Genomic DNA, 22874 nt, shown 5'->3' with positions numbered 1-22874 from the left:
TTTTCGTTCGTAGCAATGACTTTTGGGACAACACACACCGGGCAGGAGATACAAAAGCATGAAAGCTCGTCCCACGAGGTTCAAAGGACAGCTTCTCCCCTGGACCACTGATCTACCTCGTTTGATCTTCCACCTAAATTGTCTACCTACTGTTGCACTTTATTCTGTATTGGAAATATATAGCACTACAGTCCAGAAACAGGCCCTTTGGCCCATCTAGTCTGTGTTAATCTGCCTAGCCCCATTGACCCACACAGAGCATAGCTGTCTGTACCCCTCCTACCCATTGTCTTATCAAATTTGTTTTGATTGAAATCAAATCCACATCTACCACTTCCCCAGGCTGCTTGTTACACACTCCTGCCACCGAGAAGTTCCCTCTCCCCCACTAAGTCCAGGTTCCTGTTAAATGTTTCACCGTTCACCTCTGATGTACTGATTTACCTTGGACAATGATCTGATCTGTATGAACTGCAGAAAGACAAGCTTTTCATAGTATTTGTGCATATGTGACAATAATAAACCAATCCCAATGCACTGTGCACGAGTTAAACCGGGTGTCATCAGCAAGCAGTGCGTCGTCATCATGAGTACTACATTAGTGTAGATCGGAAACAACATCTCCACCTCACTGACAATCCACACTGGTGCACCTCAAGAATGTGTACTTAGCACACTGCTCTACTCTACCTACACGTGCAACCGTGTGGCCAGACACAGCTCAAACACCACCTATAAATTTGCCGATGACACGGCTGTTGCTGGCAGAATTTCAGGTGGTGGTAAGGAGGTTTACAAGACCGCGATGTATCAGCTGGCTGGGTGGTGTCGCGGCAACGGCCACGCACTCAACGTCAACAAGAAATGATTATGGACTTCAGGAAGGGGAAGTTCAAGGAACGCACACCAGGTCAGCAATAAAAAGAATGGGCAGTTTCAAGTTTCTGGGTGTCAACATCTAAGGATCTATCCTGGGCCCAACATAATGATGCAATTACGAAAAAAGCATAGCAGCTATATTTCATTAGGAGTTTGAGGAGATTTGAAATGTATCACGGAGAGCATTCTAACTGGTTACATCAGTATCTGGTATGGGTTGGGGGGCTACTGCAGAGGATCGGAAAAAGCTGCAGAAAGTTGAAAACTCAGCAAAGATGGCCATGGCAAGATACAGCAACGTTTTACAGGCAAACCAAGTTACTAACTATTCATTAACCTTACTTTTTCTGGACTATGAGCACTGAAATTCACAGCCTCTATTTTCCCACTGGTAGTTGTACTTCTGAACTGTCTTGGAGCTGGTGCAGAGAAAGCTCTCCGTTCTTGAATGCTCACTCAACTTGCTTAAAACCAGACCCTTGTGTTGCTGTTAAACGCCCGGACACAAGAGCAGAATTAGGCCAATCAGCCCATCGAGTCTGCTCCGTCATTCTATCATGGCTGATTTATTATCCCTCTCAACCCCATTCTCCTGCCTTCTCCCCTTAACCTTTGACGCCCTTACCATTCAGGATCCACTCAACCTCCTCTTTAAATATACTCAAAGACTTGGCCTCCACGGTCGAATGTGGCAGTGAATTCCACAGATTCATCATCCTCTGGCTGAAGAAATTCCTCCTTATCTCCGTTCTAAAGGGATGTTCCTGCATTCTGGGGTTGTGCCCCCCAGTCCTAGACACTCCCACTATTGGAAACATCCTCTCCACTTCAATTCTATCTAGGCCTTTCAACAGAACAGTACAGCACAAGAACAGGTGACATATGTGTACACTGATGATAAAATATACTCTGAACTTCTGAAATTTGATATTACACCTAAACATTCTTTAGAGACTCATCCATATCCCTTCAACGTGTTGTATCTAAAAGCTTACACTTCAAAGTGCCCGCTTCAACTACTACCCACTGTAACCCATTTCAGGCTCCTGCCGCTCTGCCTTTTTAAAACTTGCCTTCAAATGATCCACACCCTCCTTTTCACTGCAAGGGTGGCGATATGTTCTACCAAAGGTGTAAGGCACCCTGTCCCTCTGCTAGTCTGTAGGTCACCCTCACGCAAGGTGTAGCACCTGCTTAGCCCATCCCCGCCCGATCAGGGTCACGTGAAGCCGTGGGGGCAGCCGGTGGAGCTGGACCACAAGTCCTAGTTATGTGACCACTGACAGTCAATCTCAGAGAGTATTGATAATGGTGGAGATCATTCATCTTGTAAAGACAGCTCCCAGAAGACAACAGAAAACCACTTCAGTAGAACAACTTACCAAGAACAATCATGGCCATGGAAAGACCACCATCACCCATGTTATGAGACAGAACACACAATGAACGGACAAACCCTCTGAACATCTTAAGAGCACGTCCTCTGCTGTTTGACATTTCAACCCTGGGGAAAAGATTCTGACTGTCTACCCCATCTAAGGCTCACAACTTTAAAAAAAACCTCTATTCCAGAAAACCAAAACTCCATCCTGTCTTTAGATATTGTGATTTCTATCAATCATAGTGACTAGTGGTGTTCGTCAGGGGTCAGTATTGTGACCGCTACTTTTCACACTGTTTGTCAGTGATTTAGATAATGGAATTGTTGGCTTTGTGACAAAGTTTGCGGATAATACGAAGACAGGTGGAGGGGTAGGTAGTGCTGAAAAAGCGACGTGGTTGCAGCTGGACTTACACAAATTGGAAGAATGGGTTAAAAAGTGGTTCATGTTGGAAAATAATGCATTTTGGTAAAAGGAACAATAGTGCAGACTGTTATCTAAATGGGGAGAAGGTTCAAACATCAGAGGTGCAGAGGGACTTGGGAGTCCTCGTGCAAGACTCCCAGAAGGTTAATTTACAGGTTGAGTCAGTGATAAAGCAGGCAAATGCAATGTTGGCATTTATTTCAAGGGAAATAGAATATAAAAGCAAGGAGACAATGCTGAGGCTTTAGAAGACACTAACTAGTCAGGCCACACTTGGAGTATTGACAACAGTTTTGGACCCCGTATCTCAGAAAGGATGTGTTGTCATTGGAGAGAGTCCAGATGAGGTTCACAAGGATGATTCCAGGAATGAAAGGGCTAATATGTGAGCTGTATTTGGCAGCTTTAGGCCTGTACTAACTAGAATTTAGAGGAATACTGGGGGTTGGGGGGGATCTTAATTGAAACCTATCAAATGTTGAAAGGACTAGAAAGGGTGGATGTGGAGAGGATGTTTCCCATGCTGGCGGTGTCCAGAACTAGAGGGTACACCCTCAAAACTGAGGGGGAGATGTTTTAGAACAGAAGTAAGGAGGATTTTTTTTTAAATCCAGAGAGTAGTGAATCTGTGGAATGCTCTGCCACAGACTGCGGTGGAGGCCAAGTCCGTGGGGATATTTAAGGTGGAAATTGGTCATCCCCTGATCGGTCAGGGCATCAGAGGATATGCCAGGCACATGGGGTTGAGTGGGAGCTGGAATCAGCTAAGCTGGAATGGTGGAGCAAACTCAATGGGCTGAATGGCCTATCTGCTCTTATGACTTATGGTGTTACCACTAGCAACAGATTTCAGCCGGCAGGACTCCCTAGATCCCTGAATACTATGTCACTTTGTTTGTGACAACCCAACCCCAGCCAAGGTGGGTGGAACTCCTTGCAAAATAGGAGAAGCCACTCAGCCCTCACACGAATGCTGTCATTCAATAAGAGTGCGGCTGAAGTTCTACCTCAGCAGATTTTTCCTGCACTTACATAACAGTTTTTTTGGAAAAGGCATATAATATGCTCAATCTCTAACTGGGATCACTGTATGTCATTAACATCTAAGAGTTTTAACAGGTTTTGAAACTTCCTGCGATTACCATCTACAGCCGATGAAACTGCAGATAGGCAAGGACTGGTCAGGTTGCTTTACCGAGGGGGAATTTTACCTCTGGAAGAATTTGGCACACTTTCTGACCGTTACTTTCATTTTCAGAGCAGCCCAGAAGTAGTACACAGAAGTCTACAAAATCTACGTTCACCAAGACGCCATCTTAAACCGCACACTTCAGAATCAGGTTTAACACGTCGTGAAATTTGCCCACCCTGTGGCAGCAGTACTGTGTAATTCATAATAATAGAGAAAAAACTGAATTACAATATGACTATATAGTTAAACAATTAGTAGAAAAAAGTAGTGAGGTCATGTTCATGGGTTTAATGTCCATTCAGAAATCAGATGGCAGAGGGGAAGAATCTGTTCCTGAATTGTTGAGTGCCTCTCTTCAGGCTCCTGTACTTTCTTGATGGTAGCAATGAGAATCTCACCTGGTCCCTCAACACCAGCTCCATACCAAAAGCCCAGCAGCGTCTCTACTTTCTGCGAAGGCCGAGGGAAGTCCTTCTCCCACCCACCCCCATCCTCATCACATTCTACAGTGGTTGTATTGAGAGCATCCTGAGCAGCTGCATCACTTCCTGGTTCGGAAATTGCACCGTCTCAGATCGCAAGACCCTGCAGTGGATAGTGAGGTCAGCTGAGAAGATCATCGGGGTCTCTCTTCCCGCCGTGACAGACACTTGCACTACATGCTGCATCTGCAAAAGCAGCATTATGAAGGACCCCACGCACCCCTCATACAAACCCTTCTTCCTCCTGCCGTCTGGGAAAAGGCACCGAAGCATTCGGGCTCTCACGACCAGTCTATGTAACAGTTTCTTCCCCCAAGCTATCAGACTCCTCAATACCCAGAGCCTGGGCTGACACATTACTGCCCTATTGTCCTGTTTATTATTTATTGTAATGCCTGCACTGTTTTTGTGCACTTTATGTAGTCCAGTGTAGGTCTGTAGTCTAGTGTAGCTTTCTCAGTGTTGTGTTTTTTTTACGTAGTTCAGTCTAGCTTTTGTACTGTGTTATGTAACACCATGGTCCCGAAAAACGTCGTCTCATTTTTACTATGCACTGTACCAGCAGTTATGGTCAAAATGACAATAAAAGTGACTTGAAAACACAAAATGCTGGCAGAACTCAGCAGGCCAGAAAGCATCTATGGGAGGAGGTAGTGACGATGTTTCAGGCCGAAACCCTTCATCAGGAGGGTTTCATCCCGAAGCGTTGTCACTACCTCCTCCCATAGATGCTGTCTGGCCTGCTGAGTTCTGCCAGCATTTTGTGTTTTTATTTATTTCCAGCATCTGCAGATTCACTCGTGTTGCCATAAAAGTGACTTGACTTCACTTGAGAAGAGGGCATGTCCTGGGTGATGGGGTGGGGTCCTTTCCTCTTTGAGGCATCGTTCCTTGAAGAGGCCCTGGATGCTACAGAGGCTGGTGCTCATGATGGAGCTAATTTTACAACTCCCTGCAGCTTCTGCACATGATCCCTCTCCCTCTCTTCCCTGCACGCCACCAGCCCTGTCTAAATGCGACGTTGGGGCCGGAAGCAATGTGACTCTTGCGGGCTGCCCACAGCGCATCCTTGGACTGTGTTGGTCGCTGAAGCAAACAAATCATTTCACTGGACGTTTCAATGTGCAAGTGACAAATAAAGCTTTCTTGTACGTCTCTAGTAACTGTCTTCCCTTGCATTATGTTCAAGCACCAACCATCCTCAACCTTGCTTTAAATCTCCTTGAAACCTTTCCCTTCCCACCTTAAGACTATGCCCTGCAGCATTCAACATTAACACCATGGGAGGGGCACAGAAATACGACCTTTAACTTGTCTATCTCGTTCAACTTTTATGAACTTCTCAAAGGTCACTCCGAATTCCCAGGGGAAACGATCCAATTTTGCCCAGTCTCTTCTCCCCCTCTGATTCCAGCAACATCTTGTCAATTTTTTCCTGCATTTTCTCCAAAGGCGCCACATCCTCCTGGAATGAAAGCAGCCAGTCTTTCAAGCATGGCCTAAACCACAGGTTCCCAACCTGGGGGGGGGGGGGGGGTAAGACCGTAAGACACAGGAGCAGAATTAGGCCATTTGGCCCATCGAGTCTGCCCCGTCATTTCATCATGGCTGATCCAATTTTCCTCTCAGCCCCAATCAACCTCTGCTTAAGTAGACATACAGACTTAACTTCCACAGCTGCCTGTGGCAATGAATTCCAGATTCACCACTCGCTGGCTAAAAAATCCTTCATATCTGTTCAAAACGGACACCCCTCTATTCTGAGGCTGTGTCCTCTGGTCTTAGACTCCTCCACCACAGGAAACATCCTCTCTTCCAAGGTCTTTCACCGTTTGATAAGTTTCAATGAGGCCACCGCTCAAGTCTCCTGAAGTCCAGCAAATACATGACCACAGCCAAACTGTCACTCTTCATAGGACAAGCTGTTCAAACCTGGAAACATTGTTGAGAACCCTCTCCAGTGTCAGCACATCCCTTCCAAAACTGTTCACAATACTCCGAGTCAGGCCCCACTAGTGCTTTATAAAGCCTCAGCATTTCCTCCTTGCCTTTATGTTGTAATCCTCATGAAACGAACGCAAACATTGTATTTGCCTCCCTCACCACGGACTCAACCTTTAGAGAATCCTGCATAAAGACTCTAAGTCCCTTTGCATCTGAGATTTTTGAATTTTCTCTCTATTTAGGAAGTAGTCTATCCTTTTATTCTTCCTACCAAAGCGCAAGTCAATACACTTCCCAGCACAGTATGCCATCTGCCACTTCTTTGCCCATTCTCCTAATCTGGCTAAGTCCTTCTGCAACCTCTCTACTTCCTCAAATCTACCTGCCCCTCCACCTATCTTTGTCTCATTTGTAAACTCTGCAACAAGGCCATCAAATCCATCGTCCAAATCATTAACCTATAACATAAGTAAAATCGGTCACAACACCGACCCTTGTGGAACACCACTAGTCACTGGCAGTCAATCAGAAAAGGCTCCCTGTAATCTCACTCTTTGCCTCCTGCCCATCAATCACTGCTTTATCCATGTAAGGCTGCATGGCATAAAGGGTTTGGGAACATCCAGCCTAAATTAAGTTTTATAAACTCAGTGGCCACTGAGTACATGTTTGTGGTCTTCTGCTGCTGTACCCTAACCACTGGAACAGAGATGCTCTTCTGCTTGCCACTGTTGTGACGTGTGGTGATTTGAGTTACTGTCACCTTCCTGTCAGCTTGAACCAGTCTGGCTATTTTCATCTGACCTCTCATTAAGGCATTTTTGCCCACAGAACTGCCGCTCACTGGATGTTCCATTTTGTTTCTTGTATCACTCCCTGTAAACTCTGGAGACTGTTGTGCATGAAAATCCCAGGAGATCAGCAGTTTCTGAGATACTCAAACCACCCCATCTGGCACCAACAATCATTTCACGGTCAAAGTCACTTCGATCACATTTCTTCCCCCATTCTGATGTTTGGTCTGAACCTCCTGAGCATGTCTGCATGCTTTTGTGCATTGATTGGACGATTTGACATTTAATTAACAACATGTACCTAGAAAATGGTGGCCACTGAGTGTGTAACAATGAACCAATTCCTATCTATCTGTACCCCTGGGTCTCTGTTCTGAAACACCCCAAGGCCCTGGCATCTGAGGGAAAACCCACTCTGGCTTAACTTCTCAAAATGCAACACTTTACACTTTGTTTGGAGATAGAGCATAGTAACAGACCTTTCGGCCCAAGGGCCCATACTGGCCCAATTACACCCAAGTGACCAATTAACCTGCTAACCCATACACCTTTGGAATGTTGGAGGAAACCCACACGGTCATGGGAAGAGTGCAGAGACAGCAAAGGAAATGAACCTGGGGGTCACTGGTGCAGCAACAGCGTTAAGCTAACCGCTACGTCACCTTGCCACCAGAGGTGTTGCATTTTACGAAGTTAAACCAGGATGGATTTGCACTCTCTACGCCAGGTGGAATTTTAACTTTAAGAGCTAAACCATTCTCCTGCCTTCTCCCTTGACTTAATAAAGAACCTATCGACCTCTGCTTTAAATCTACCCAATGACTTGGTCTCCATGACTGTCCGTGGCAATGAATTCCACAGATTTACCACCTTCTGGCTGAAGAAATTCCTTGGCCTATTTCCCCAGTGTCCTTAGATAACCTGTAATGCGCAGAACACTACCAATCTGGATGTCATTATTATATCTGTATTTTAATGACCCTTTGACAGAGGGGGACAAACGGCATGTGCCGAGGTACCTGCCCATTTGAAAACCAGACTGCGAAGGGTTACAGATTTAATCAGCGCGTGGTCACACGGTCATGCTTCCTGGAGCTGAGGTCAAATTTATGCAAATACAGAATTTCCAGTTTGTTTTGGACCAAAACAATGGCTCTTAAACACAAAAGGGGGCACTCCAAATAATGGCAGCATTGTGGAGGGGAAAAAGTGACAGCACGGCATGGCTCAGTGACAGGCACACAACGGCTAGCTCCCTGCAGCGCCGTAAAGTCCCTTCGCGTACAGCAGGGTGGCCTCCCCCCACCCCCCCCCAGCGGTGACAGGGAAACACAGCCGCAGCAAGCCTTCCTGGTAACAGGAGTCCCCTGCAAGTACGACTGAAATGCTGCAAAGGAAAAGCATGTCCCCAAGGCATCAGGGTGATAAGGAGTCAAAAGGGCATTTGGAAAAATTAATAAAAGAGAGAAGCAGGCCTTTCGGCCCTTAATGCCCATGCTGGCCATATTGGGAAGCACTAATCCATGGAACACACACAGAACGCTGGAGGAATGAATAAACAGTCGACAGCTCAGGTCAAGACCCTTTTTCAGGGCTGCTGCCTGCCCACGGCCTATATTCATGTGTCTAAATTTCTCTTGGACACCACTGCTTCGCTTGGCAGAACTTTCCAGACACCTACCGTTATCACCTTGTAAACCCCCTGAAACTCAACCCCTTCCCCGCTCCTTAAATTTAAGCCCGAGTATTTGAGATGTCCACCATTGGAGAGGGGCAGAAGAGAAAAGAAACACCAACTAACAAACAGTACAAGAGCAGGGAGGTTATAAAGATTCACAAAATGCTGGCGGAACACAGCGGGTCAGGCAGCATCTGAAGCACTATCGACATTTCGGGCCGAGACCCTTCGTCAGGACTAACTGAAGGGAAAGATACTAAGAGATTTGAAAGTAGAACGGGATCCCACTACCAAGAACATCTTTCCCTCCCCCGCCTTTCTGCTTTCCGCAGGGATCGTTCCCTATGCGACTCCCTTGTCCACTCGTCCCCCCCATCCCTTCCCACCGATCTCCCTCCTGGCACTTATCCTTGTAAGCGGAACAAGTGCTACACCTGCCCTTACACTTTCTCCCTCACCACCATTCAAGGCCCCAGACAGTCCTTCCAGGTGAGGCGACACTTCACTCGTGAGTCGGCTGGTGTGGTATACTGCGTCCGGTGCTCCCGGTGTGGCCTTTTATATATTGGTGAGACCCAACGCAGACTGGGAGACCGTTTCGCTAAACACCTACGCTCGGTCCTCCAGAGAAAGCAGGATCTCCCAGTGGCCACACATTTTAATTCCATGTCCCATTCCCATTCTGATATGTCTATCCACGGCCTCCGCTACTGTCAAGCTGAAGCCACACTCAGGTTGGAGGAACAACAGCTTATATTCCATCTGGGTAGCCTCCAACCTGATGGCATGAACATTGACATCTCTAACTTCTGTTAATGCCCCTCCTCCCCTTCTTACCCCATCCCTAACATATTTAGTTGTTTGTTTCTCTCTCTCTGCCCATCATTCTGCCTGTTCTCCATCTCCCTCTGGTGCTCCCCCCCTCCCTTTTTCTTTCTCCCAAGGCCTCCCGTCCCATGATTCTTTTCCTTTTCCAGCTCTGTATCACTTTTACCAATCACCTTTCCAGCTCTTAGCTCCACCTCACCCCCTCCGGTCTTCTCCTATCATTTTGCATTTCACCCCTCCACCCCACTACTTTCAAATCTCACAGTATCTTTCCCTTCAGTTAGTCCTGATGAAGGGTCTCGGCCCCGAAATGTCGACAGTGCTTCTCCTTATAGATGCTGCCTGGCCTGCTGTGTTCCACCAGCATTTGGTGTGTGTTGTTTGAATTTCCAACATCTACAGATTTCCTCGTGTTTGCAGGTTATAAAGATCAACTATATTGTGTTTGAGATTAGAAACTGTGACATTAGAACTGGAAACTAGTCTGGTCACAGATGAGGAAACACACACCAGTGCTGAGAGACAGAAGACGTGGACAGAATGAGCAATGTCAAGTTCCTGGGTGTCAACATCTAAGGATCTATCCTAGGCCCAACATATCGATGCAGATACAAAGAAGACACAACTGCAGCTATATTTCATTAGGAGTTTCAGGAGACTTGGTATCTCACGAAAGACACTGGCAAATTTCTCCAGATGTACTGTGGCTGCATCATGTCTGTATGGGGTGGTGGGGTTACTGCACAGGGTCAAAATAAGCTGCAGAGAGTTGTAAGCTCAGTCAGCTTCATCATGGGCACCGGCCTCCATAGTGTCCAGGACATCTTCAAAAAGGCGACTTCTACTATTAAGGACCTCTATCACTCAGGACATCCCCTCTTCTCAATGTTACCATCAGGGAGGAGGTACAGGAGCCTGAAGGCACACACTCAGCGATTCAGGAACAGCTTCTTCCCCTCTGCCACACGATTTCTGAATGGACATTGAACCCCCATGGGTTCAATGAGTGTGTGCCTTCAGGCTTCTGTACCTCCTTTTTCATCCATTTCTCATGAACCCATGAACACTACCTCACTACTTGTTCTATTGCTGTTTTTGCACTACTTATTTAACTATTAAATATATATATTTACTGTATTTCACAATATTATGCATCGCTTTGTACTGCTGCAGCAAAGACTACAAATTTCACGTATTCTGGTGACGTTAAACCTGATTCTGCAGAGAACGCGACAGGATCAGGAGATGCAAGGTGCAGTTGGGCCTGGAGAAACTGTTTTTCTTTTATCAAGGGGTACAAAATGAGGGGCTAGATGAGCTCTTCCCGCATAAAGAGTCAGGAACTAAAATGAGGTTAAAAATTACAGAATTGGTAGAATTATTGGTGGACAACTCTAAAAAGGTAGGGGGATGTGATGGAGCCCAGACCACCACAGGAAAAGTCCTCCCCTCTACTGAGCACATCTACAAGGGGCACTGCCCCCAAAAAAACAGATCCATCAAAGACCCCCCCCCCCCCTCCCTTACAATCCAGGCAACACCTGCTTCTAGCTGCTGCCTTTGAGAAGGAGATGCAGGAGCCTTGGGTCCCACACCACCAGGTTCAGGAACAGTTGTCCTTCAACCATCAGGCTCCTGAGCCCCCGTGGATTAACTTCACTCACCTCAACTCTGAACTGATTCCAACAACCCACAGACTCACTTTCAAGGATTCTACAACTCATGCTCTCAGTGTTATTTATTCACTATTGATTATAATTACGTTCACTTGCATAGTTTTGCTTTTATTTTGCACATTGGTTGTTTTGGCAGCCTGGGTGTGTAGTTTTTAACTGATTCTATTTTTTTGAATGCGTGCCAGAAAATGAATCTCAGGGTTGTATAGAACACTCAACCATTCAGGAACAGCTCCCCCCCCCCCCCCCCCCCACATCCGATTTCTGATGAACCCATGAACACTACCTTACTACTGTTCTATGCTGCAGGGTCTCGGCCCGAAACGTCAAATGTACTTTTTTCCATTGATGCTGCCTGGCCTGCTGAGTTCATCCATTTTGTGTGTGGTGCTCAGGGTTGTATATGGTGATATATACATACTTTGATAATAAATTTGCTTTGAATTATTGTTAGCCCTTCGCCTAGAGCAGTGGTTCCACAGACCCCTTGTTCAATGGCTTTGGTCCATGACAAAAAAGGTCGGGAGAGGCTGCTGGGAACGCGGATGACATAGGCTGTAAAAAATCAGGGGCGGCATAAGCCCACACGACATGCAGAAGTACTCAATATCACACGAGCACGACTCTAGAATAACAGACACAAAATGCCGGAGGAACTCTGCAGGTCAGGAAATGAATACACAGTCGACATTTTGGGCCAAGACCCTTTCTTCAGGACTGAGAAGGAAGGGGAAAGATGCCAGAATAAAAAGATGGTGGGCTGGGGAGAGAGGCTAGCTGGAATGCTACAGGTAATGCCTGGGGGTGGGAAAGGTCGAGGGCTGGAGAAGAGAATCTGATAGGAGAGGAGACAATAGGAGAAAGGGAGGGACGATGGGATCTAGGGGGAAAGATAGGTAGGTGAGAAGTGGAAAGTCAGAGGGGGGAAACGGGGGGGGGGCGGTTTCCACTAGAAATCGAAATTCAAGCCGGCTATACCTGGGCAGAATATAATGTGTTGCTCGTCCAGCCTGAGGGAGGCCTCATCTTGGCACAGTGTCAGAATGGGAATTGAAGTGTTTGGCCACCCGGGACAAGGTTCCAGGTCTTGTTTGGAGGCAAGTGGAACGTGACTCGATCACACTGTCAGCTGGCTGTAGACAATGGGACACTTTACTTCTTCCCGCGCTGTCAATTAGCAAGTCCAGGAAGGATAGAGGAACACAATCAGCAGTTTAAATCTGCTGTAATGACAATCCCGACTCCCACACTCGTCAGAAAACCACAGTTCAAGAGTTCAAAGTGAACAGCAATGCTGAAGACAACACAAAAAATCCTAGCCTGAAAATTAAAGTACAGAGCTAAACCTCAGTAACTATGCCTTTAATCCATGGCTTGCTTACCAAACGTAGTCAGTGGCCACTTTATCAGGTACACCTGTTCACTATTGTAGATATCTAATCAGCCAATCAAATGGCAGCAACTGAATGCACAAGAGCATGCAGACACGGTCAGGAGATTCAGCTGCTGTCCAGACCAAACATGAGAATGGGGGAGAAAATGTGATCTAAGTGACTCTGACCGTTGCAGACGGGGTAGGTTGAGTACCCCAGAATCTGCTGAACTGAGATCTTCACGCACAGCAGCCGAGCTTACAGAGAATGGTGCGACAGACAAGAAAACATCCAGTGAGTGGTAGTTCTGTTGGCGAAAACACCTCGTTAATGAGAGATGGCCAAGGAGAACGGCCAGACTGGTTCAAGCTGTCAAGAAGGCGACAGTAACTCAAATAACCACACGTTACAACAGTGGTGTGCAGAAAATTGTCAATCCTAAGGTTGTCACAGCCAGGGTGGGGCATGTATAAAGTGCTCCAAATGGCGTGCGACTCTAACAGCCTCTGACAACCAAGCCCAACTCTTGGCCTTCGCGTGTGGCTTGGCTACTAGGCCCGGCAGAACTGTTTCTACTGACAGGATCAGGGGCAAAGACCCTCGAAACCAATTGCTTCGGGTGGGCAGGGCTCGTCGGACGGCAGCCCGCCTAGGAGAAAGAAAACTCAAATTCTAAACACCCGCACCCACCCACGGGAAAGGCTTCAGGGCTAAACCCGAGAAAGGAATCTGGCCAAGGTCCCAAAGGCAATTCGATGTCATGTACAACTTCGCTCTGGCAACCTCTGTGACGACACTGGTGCCAGGCTGTATTGGCGCTTGCCCTGCCCTTCGACGACATCAGTGATGTGGAGAGGGGGAGGGATACTGCATAGACAGCAGCCAGTTCTTTGAATCTCAGTCCACCAGAGGCGCAAGCCCACAATCCCCTGGGATCGACGGCTGCCTACTACTATGGAGAAAAGCATCTCTGAACAGACAGCACATTGAACATTCAAGCGCGTGGCCTACAATAGCAGAGACCACGGACATACACACGGGGGCCATGTTATTGGGTACAGCAAAAAAGTAATAAAGTGGCTGCTGAGTGTAACTATCGCGATGAATCACCCAGAGATAAGGCTGCAACACTCTGCGAGATATCAAAACAGACTGCCTGCCTGGAGAACCCGCTGGGCTATCTGCATCTGCTCAACACTTCCAGAGTGCTGGCACAAGTTCAGAGTCCTGGATACCAGAGTTCAAATGTGACCGCGAGGGCATTTCCATCTGGATAAAAGTTTGGGCCTGCGAGCGTGGTCCGTTAGATTGCTGCAAAGCTATGGGCACGGTCGGGCTGCGGTTAGCGCGGGGCTGTTACCCGGGTCCAATTCCTGCCACCGTCTGTCAGCAGCTGTAACATTCTCCTTGTGACCTGCCCACACTCGGAAGACGCACAGGTTAGTAGGTTCATTGGTCACACGGGTGTAATTGGGTGGCGAGGGCTCCTTGGACCTGCTATCTCTAAATATACGCCATGAAATATTCTGTCTAACGCCCCTCAGGAACGGAAAGTTAATGCACTCAGTCACTGCATGCGACAAATAAAACTGATATCTGAATCCTGAGAGTCGGCTGGTGTGTCCAGTGCTCCTGGTGTGGACTTTTATATACTGGTGAGACCTGACACAGACTGGGAGACCGTTTTGCTGAACACCTACGCTCTGCCCGCCAGAGAAAGCAGGATCTCCCAGTGGCCACACATTTTAATTCCACATCCCATTCCCATTCTGATATGTCTATCCACAGCCTCCTCTATTGTCAAAATGAATCCAAACTCAGGTTGGAGGAATAACACCTGATATACTGGCTGGGTAGCCTCCAACCTGATGGCATGAACATTGACTTCTCTAACTTCTGTTAATGCCCCTCCTCCCCTTCTCACCCCATCCCTGATTTACTTTTCCCCTCCCTCACTCTGCCTGTTTTCCATCTCTCTCTGCTGCTCCCCTCCCCCTTCCTTTCTCTTGTCTCATGATCCTTTCCCTTCTCCAGCTCTGTATCCCTTTCCAATCACCTTTCCAGCTCTCAGCTTCATCCCGCCCCCTCTGGTCTTCTCCTATCATTTCGCATTCCCCCCTCCCCCTCTCACTTTCAAATCTCTTACTATCTTTCCTTTCAGTGAGTCCTGACGAAGGTTCTCGGCCCGAAACTTCGACAGTGCTTCTCCCTATAGATGCTGCCTGGCCTGCTGCGTTCCACCAGCATTTTGTGTCTGTTATCTGAATCTTTAATCTACATTCTCAATCACAGGCAAAGGTTACAAGGCAGGAGAATGTGCTTGAAAGGGAAGATGGAACGGCAGGGCCAATGGGACAAATGGTCTTATTTTGCTCCTATTTTTCTTTAAATATACAGTCGTCTCAGTCAGGGGTTCCCAACATTTTTTTTTAAAAAAACATTAATCAAGGGGTGTGTGGACTGGGGTGTCAGGGAACCTGTGCGCGACCACGGCACGTCTCCCATCTACATTGGAGGTGGGTTCGGAAACAGGTTCCTGCTAGAGGGACTTGCCTGCAGAATCTAAACCTCAAATGAACATTTGCGCAGGATTACCAAGATTCAAGATTACTCATTGCTATTCTTCAGTACACTGGCGTAAAGGAGAACGGAATTATTTTTTACCGTGGATCCAGTCCAGCATTTAAAACACACAGACAGTAAGTATAAAGGCAATCCTTGTCGAAGTAACTGTTACAGACACAGTGTGTGTTAGATGGATGTGGTGGGGGGTTTGGTGTGCAGTTAGTTCGTGGGTGGAGGTGTTCATCAGCCTGACTCCTTGGGGAAAGAAACTTTTTTTTAAAAAATCTAGTGGTCCTAGCGTGGACACTGTGTACCCAAGCCGAGTTATGGAAGGAGGAAGGAGAGGAACTGAGATGGGACACTGGCTAGGCTGGGAGAAAACCAGACTTTAGATCCAGAGCAATTTTGTTGAATAGGAAGACTAGGGGAACAGGGTAAACAGGGGAGACATTCCAACCACTGCCTGTGAGGAGTCGGTACGTTCTCTCCCCGTGACTGCGTGGGTTTCCTCCGGGTGCTCCGGTTTCCTCCCACGGTCCGAAGACACACCGGTTGGTAGGTTAATTGGTCATTGTAAAATGTCCCGTGATTCTCCCGGATTAAATCCGGAGATTGCTGGACGATGAGACTCGAAGGGCCTATTCCTCGCTCTATTGAAATAATTTTTTTTTAAAAATCTGGAACTTGGAGGATTGTGAAGGTAACTTCTTAAAAAAACTAAGTCAAGACACCAATGAAGCATTTGAAGTTTGGTAGATAATCCATTCTCTGCTAAAGGAAGTGGCATGGGAGGAGGGGTGTTCAGCAGCTCATGTTCTCAGTAATTATTTATTTTTTATTTTTTGCACACTTCTGCACATGGGATGTTTGTCGGTCTTGGTTATTCATAGATTCTATTGTATATCTTTATTTTCCTGTAGGGGCCTGCAAGAAACCAAACCTCAAGGTTGTTATGGTACTTGTACTTTGCCAATAAATTTACTCTGAACTATGAAATCGAGAGGCTGTCAAAGTGCTGCCCCGCTTTTGCTCATTGACACTGCCACCACCCAACGACAGCAATGTCTCGCCAACCCCCCACAAAATCTCGGAGCACAACAACAGCCAAGAGCAAGGCTCCCCGTGTAGACCTTACGCACATCAAAAATCAGTCTGAGCTGTGTTAAACGGAGCCGCTAAGTGGCTGCTCCCGGAGCCTACCGTTATGGGGAATACCTGAATGTCAACCACAATTTAACAATGGTTAACACCCCCAACTTGCAAACAAAAACGAGAGAGAAATTCAGCTTGAAAGCACCTGCCAGAGGCTCAAGGACAGCAACCATCCCGCTGTTGTAAGACTTGAACAGACCTCTAGGAGTCTTGGCCTCACCATCTACCACAGTGTGATCCTGAATCACTATTCTTCACTTCATCGGTAGCTGTTACACTTTATCGTGTTGTTACCTTCTAGCTTAATCCTGACTGTGAGCTTGGGGAGGGTGGGGGTGGAAAAGAGGGAGTAGCACAAGCTGCCAACATTCCAAGGTTCCTTCCAGCCAGATCCCCCAATCCTTTGGCAAAGTGGAGCAACAGGAATAGCGTCAGAGGGAGGCTGGCATTCCACCACCCAGTCATTGCGTTCGTGCCGTGCAGCGCGCTGAATGCATTCCCCAACTTGGAACGAGATTAACGGAGACAGAGCACGGAAACAGGCCCTTCCACCCATCTAGCCCGTGCCAAGCTGTTACTCTGTCTAGTCCCAGCGACCCTCCCGTCCATGGGGACAGCATGGTAGTGTCGTGGTTAGAGCAACACTTTACAATACAGAGTTCAATTCCCACTGCTGCCTGTAAGGAGTTTGTACGATCTCCTTGCAACTGCACAGACGTACCAGTTGGGTAGGTTAGTTGATCCTTGTAAATTGTCCCATGATTAGGCCGGGGTTAAATCAGGGGTTGTGGGGCGGGTTACCTCAAAGGGTTGTAAGGGCCTGTTCCACGCTGTATTTCAATAAATCCGTTAAAAATTATCCAAACTTCTCTTAAATGTTGAAATCAGACCCACATCCACCACTTCCACCTCTTCAAACACTCACACCCTCTGAGGGAAGATGCCCCTTAAATAGATCACCTTTCACCCTTAACCCATGACCTCTAGTTGTAGACCCACCCTAACTCAGTGGAAAAAGCCTGCTTGCATTTACCCTATCTACACCCCTCATAATTTTATCAAATCTTCCCTCCAGGGATAAAATCCTAACTTCTTCAATCTTCCTCTATTAACTCAGGCCCTCAAACCCCTGTAAAATTTAGCTTAATGTTATTACTGCGCCAGCGACCCCGATTCAATTCTGGCCGCTGTCCTTAAGGAGTGAGTTTGTACGTTCTGCCCATGACAGTGGCCGCTTGTTCCAAAGATTCACAGGTTAGTAGGTTAGTTGGCCACATGGATGGAACTGGGCAGCACAGGCTCGTTGGGCCGAAGGGCCTGTTACTGTGCTGTACCTCTAAGTAAATTAAAAATTATCTGTACTCCGACTGTCTTATTGACTTCCCCCTGTACGCAGGAAACCAGAACTGCAGACAATTCTTCAAATTTGGTCTCACCAGTACCCTACAAATCCAAGGGGGCCACAACCTTGTGGCAGGGTTTGGAAGCTTGCATGCCACAATGACCAGGGGAGCTGTGCGGGCTGGAGTCCGGGCTTTTTGCTTTGGCTCACGGTAGGGTCACCCATGCCAAACAGGTCAAAGGGTAGAGGTCAGACTAAGAGTGGTCCACCGGTCCTCCAGGTTCGGGGCTAACAACCCTGACTGGTCAAACAAAATTGTCACGGGAACAGCAGTGAAGAATCCTTCTGCATCTGAGTGTGACGGTGTTCTTGAGTCTCCAAACAGGACTTGTGTGACTACCAGGAGTGAAAACCGAGGAAGCTACTGGCACGATGAACACCACCAGAGATGGAGGACCTCCATTGCTACCTTTTAAGAGGCAGATGCAATATACCACCCAATTCCTGCACTCAAAGCTGTCAGCTCTCTGAAATCATCAGCAGAGACAGACAGCAAGGAGGACTTGTGGTTGGGGCCAGACCTCTACTCAAGACAGCAGCCCCAAGAGAACCAGATCCACAAGGTACCACTAACAGTAGACCTCCCACCACGCTCGCCATTTGACCGCATGGACTTGCTCTGGGAGCTCCAGCTTCATCCCGCTCCCAAAGACGTACGGGTTCATAGGTGAATTGGTCACATGGGCGTAATCTGGCAGCGCAGGCTCGCAAGGCCGGAAGAGCTTGTTCCTGCAGTGTATCTCTTAACAAAATAACTAACAGTGCACAGCTGGCAACAGCAAATTCAATGAAAGGCCCGATGGCGTGTGGCCAAATGCTATTAAGTACAGAGTACACAACAAACTACTGTGCACACACAAGCGCGGGTTGGTCCACGATGCGGATGAATTCGGCCCTCATCAAAGCTAGCACTGTTTCCAGCTTGCAAGCCAATCACAGACGCCAGTCCGAGGTGGGGGCGGACGGGTACTCATGGACTTCCACTGCCAGTGATATGTCATGAGAGAGCTTCGAAGACACAGACTGCTCTATAAATAGACTGGAGGCACCTTACCAAGTCACACACAGTCAGCCCACTGCCTCCTCCACTGGAGCACTGAGGACGCACTCTCATACTGCAGGAGCAAACGCCTCATTGTCTGGGTGGCCACCAACCTGACAGCATGAACATCAATTTTTCTAACTTGCAGTAATTTCTCTCTTCTCTTTTTCCATTCCCTTACCATACCTGCCCATCACCTCCCTCTGGTGCCCCTCCTTCCCCTGGTCCGCTCTCCTCTCCAATCAAATTCCTTTCTTTACAGCCCTTTATCTCTTCTGGCAATACCCTCCCATCACCCTTACCTATTACCCACCAGTTTGTACTCCTCTCCCTCCCCCCACCTCCTCCTTTCCCATTCATTTCCAGTCCTGATGGGACTGTTCCGGCGAAATATCGATTCCATTTCCATCCATAGATGCTGCCTGACCAGCTGAGTTCCTCCTGAGGGTCTCTGGGTCTCCAGCATCTGCCCAGTCACAGGTAGGACTGGGAATGCCTTGCAGTCGATGAGGGGGAGTGACAAAGGCGAATTTCCAGGTGAGGCATCTCCTCAGCTTTTCCTGAAAAATTTTCAACATCTCTTGGCAGCTTTAACAGTTGGGGACAAAGTTAACCACCTCGTGCAGTATTGAGGAAAGGCTACAGAGAATAAGGTGCTGAATCAAGGACCCCCACACAAAAGCCTTAATTGCATGCAGCACCAGATTTCCATCCAAGATTTCAGCTTATTTAAGGGGGTGCACATGAAGAGAGACCCAGAGCTGGATTGCTCTGAACTGAATATGCCTGGACTCTTTTGTTTTGCATTCTATGTGTTGTTTTTAGCCTCTCGTGCATTTTTTTTCTTTTTTTATGCATCGGGGGTCTGATGTTTTTCTTGTAACAGGTTCCATGGTTTTTCTTTGTTTCCTGGCTGTCTGGAGAAGACAAATCTCAGCGTCGTATACTGCCTACATACTTCGATAATAAATAGACTGAATCTACAAAAGATTCAGCTCAGTACATCACGGGTAAAGGCCTCACAAGCATTGAGCATGCCGACATGCAACGCTGCCGCAAAAAAGCAACATCGGCGACCCCAACCACCCAGGACTCGCTCTCTTCTCGCTGCTGCCATCAGGTAGAAGGTACAGGAGCCTCAGGACTCAAACCACCAGGTTTAGGAACAGTTACCACCCCTCAACCATCAGGTAGAAGGTACAGGAGCCTCAGGACTCACACCACCAGGTTCAGGAACAGTTATACACCTCGACCATCAGGTTCTTGAATGGAAGAGAATAACTATACTCATTCTATTCTGATCCCACCAAGGACTCTGTCTTGTTATTTCACACACTCATTATTTATTGCTATTCACAGTTGTATCTGCACAGTCTGTCATCTTCCATGTTTTTGCTCTTTCACTGATCCCGTTTACAGTTACTATTCTTTAGATTTGTAAGTACGCCCACTGGAAAATGAATCTCAGGGTCGTTATGTGGTGATGTGCAAGCACTCTGGTAATGAAATTTACTTTGAGCTTTTGAATCATAGTGAAAGGTATCGCCTGCCTTACCCACACACCAGAGTGCGCGCCAGAGGCAGGGGAGGGGGTGGGGGCAGCCCATGTGCCGCCACACATGCCGGTGCCAACACAGCATGCCCCCACAATGCTCAGTTGAACAACAGAACCCGACAAGCAACAAAAGCAGCAGAACAAGCCCTGCTCCTCCCTCCCACATACACAGTCCTCTAACCCCAAAGCAGGCCTCACCTGAATCCACTTATCTGACTCCTGATCTCACATCCACTTCACTGTGCCCTTGGAATTTGTCTCCATGCAACTGCAAGGCTATATTCTGCTTTTCTTTTTCCACCGTCGTCATTATGGGCCGTGTCGGATGACGTGGGCGATCAAAAGTACAGGAGCAGAATTAGGCCATTCGGCCCATCCAGTCTGCTCCACCATTTTGTCATGACTGATCCCTATCGACCCCCAACCTGTTGCCTCCTCCCCGTATCCCTTCATGCCCTGACTAATCAAGAACCTGAACCTCTGGGTTAAAAAAAATGACAGCCTCCACAGCCGTCTGTGGCTATGAATTCCACATATTCACCACTCTCTGGCTAAAGAAATTCCTCATTTCCATTCAAAATGGACACCCCTCTATCCTGAGGCTGTGTCCTCCAGTCCTAGACTCCCCCACCACAGGAAAAATCTTCTCCACGTCCAATCTATAACCATGACTGTACATGGAATTTTTTTTTCCTCTCTGTACAGAATTGGTTTGCTATTGCCTTCTTCTGGGCTAGTCTTTACAGGCTGGGTGAGCCCAGCCATTATCAGAGATCGTCTACCTGTCGTCAGCAACATCCTGGTGCTGTGACGCAAAACGATGCTTTTCACTGTCCGTTTCGGCACTTTGATGTACTTGTGACAAATAAAGCTGTTCTCTCCAAGATTAGCTTTGTGACATGCAACATCAGAATTAGTATCGCCGGGCTGTGTCAGGGAAAGTTTTTGTCTTTGCGGCAGCAGTCCAACGCAATACACAAATATTATATAGAAATTTTTAAAAATGAGGTAGTGTCCATTCAGAAATCAGATGGCAGAGGGGAAGAGGGCAGGTCCTGGGTGGTAGGTGATCTAAACATAGTGAAACATGCCATTTTGCATCAACGATCTCAGTAATCAGGATGTGCTGGGGGGAGGGGGGTAGGTGTGCCCAAATCTCACCAAACTCCGGTGCCAATGTGGCATGCCAACCCGCATGTCTTTGGAATGTGGGATGAAGCTGGAGCACCTGGAGAAAATCAACGCAGTCACGGCGAGAACGTACAAGCACCTTACAGACGGCGGGAATTGAACACCCATCTTGTAGCCGGCACTGGAAAGTCTTGTGCTAACCACAGTCCATGACCACCCCACCTCCCCCAGAGTGGACGTGAAGACGATGCTTCCAACAGTGGGAAAATGCAGGACTGAAGGATACAGCCTCAGAATAGGATGCCCCTTTCAAAGATGAGGAGGAATTTCTTCAGACAGGGTGGTAAATTTGTGGAATTCGTTGCCTCAGATGATCGTGGAGGCCAAGACACTGGGTGTATTAAAAGCAGAGATTGATAGTTTCTCGACTAGCAAGGGTTTCAAAGTTGCGGGGAGAAGACGGGAGAATGGGGTTGAGAGGGTTAATAAATCAGCCACGACAGGAAGAGGAATTTAACATGATAATTGTGTCATGTAAACCAGTACACGGCCACACCGCTTGCACAGGTGACAATAGCAAACCAAAACCAGTGCACAAGAATATCCGATACTTATCGCTCAAACACCCAAGAATCATCCGAATTATCCACATCCAATTTCAGCAGGGCAGGAGGGAGGGGGAGAACCAAGTCCGATCACAGCCACCAACCCAGGTCTACTTCTCACCTCTGCTGATCCGCTGCTTTTCTCCAGATAAGATGCCCGGCGTGTCGATGATGCTGATGCTCTCTAGGACCGGGTTAGGTAACTGTGCACAGTTGAACCTGAGTGAGGAAAGGGAAAGGAGAGTTAGTGGTCAATAACCTGGCAAAGGCAAGCTAGCGGTTGGTGACGCAGGGGAAGGCCAGAATAGTTTTGTCCTGGCGTTGTAGTGTTAGGGAGGCTGCCCATCTCTACGATGTAAAATGGAGGAACTCAGATTAGTCAGCATCTATTCCTCGCTGTCCAATCACGTCCATGCGACCAATTAACCCTTTAGAACATGGGAACATATTTCTGCTTTTGCTTGTTCCTTTTGTGGCAGTTTGTGCAATTTTAATGCGTCAGCGGGGTTGATGCTTTTTTTTTGAGTGAGTTGGTTCTGTAGTGCTGTTTGGGGGAAGATGAATCTTTGGGTTGGACACAGCATAGATATTCTATTAATGAGTGTGCTTTGAGTCTTGAAACCAGAGCACCCGGAGGAAACCACACACAGCCACGGGGAAGACATGCAAACTCCTTACAGACAGCTGTGGTTGCTGGTGCTACTCCGCATCATAGTGTCACAGAAAATACAGCACAGAAACAGGCCCTTTGGCCCATCTAGCCCATGC

The 22874-nt window shown here is 47.6% G+C and overlaps 1 protein-coding gene across 1 annotated transcript in view; it reads right to left on the bottom strand.

The window, feature by feature from the left end:
• Window positions 1-22874, bottom strand: part of LOC132383975 (EH domain-containing protein 1) — a 93950-nt gene that overhangs the window by 45820 nt on the left and 25256 nt on the right. The window contains exon 2 of the mRNA XM_059955208.1: window positions 22228-22325. Within this exon, the coding sequence (XP_059811191.1) occupies window positions 22228-22325 (98 nt within the window). The remainder of the gene's footprint in view (window positions 1-22227; window positions 22326-22874) is intronic.

The sequence above is a fragment of the Hypanus sabinus genome, chromosome 31 (genome assembly GCF_030144855.1).
Source record: "Hypanus sabinus isolate sHypSab1 chromosome 31, sHypSab1.hap1, whole genome shotgun sequence".
NCBI lineage: Eukaryota > Metazoa > Chordata > Chondrichthyes > Myliobatiformes > Dasyatidae > Hypanus > Hypanus sabinus.
The sequence above is the reverse complement of the archived record's forward strand: the minus strand, read 5'-3'. Positions and strand labels throughout refer to the sequence as shown.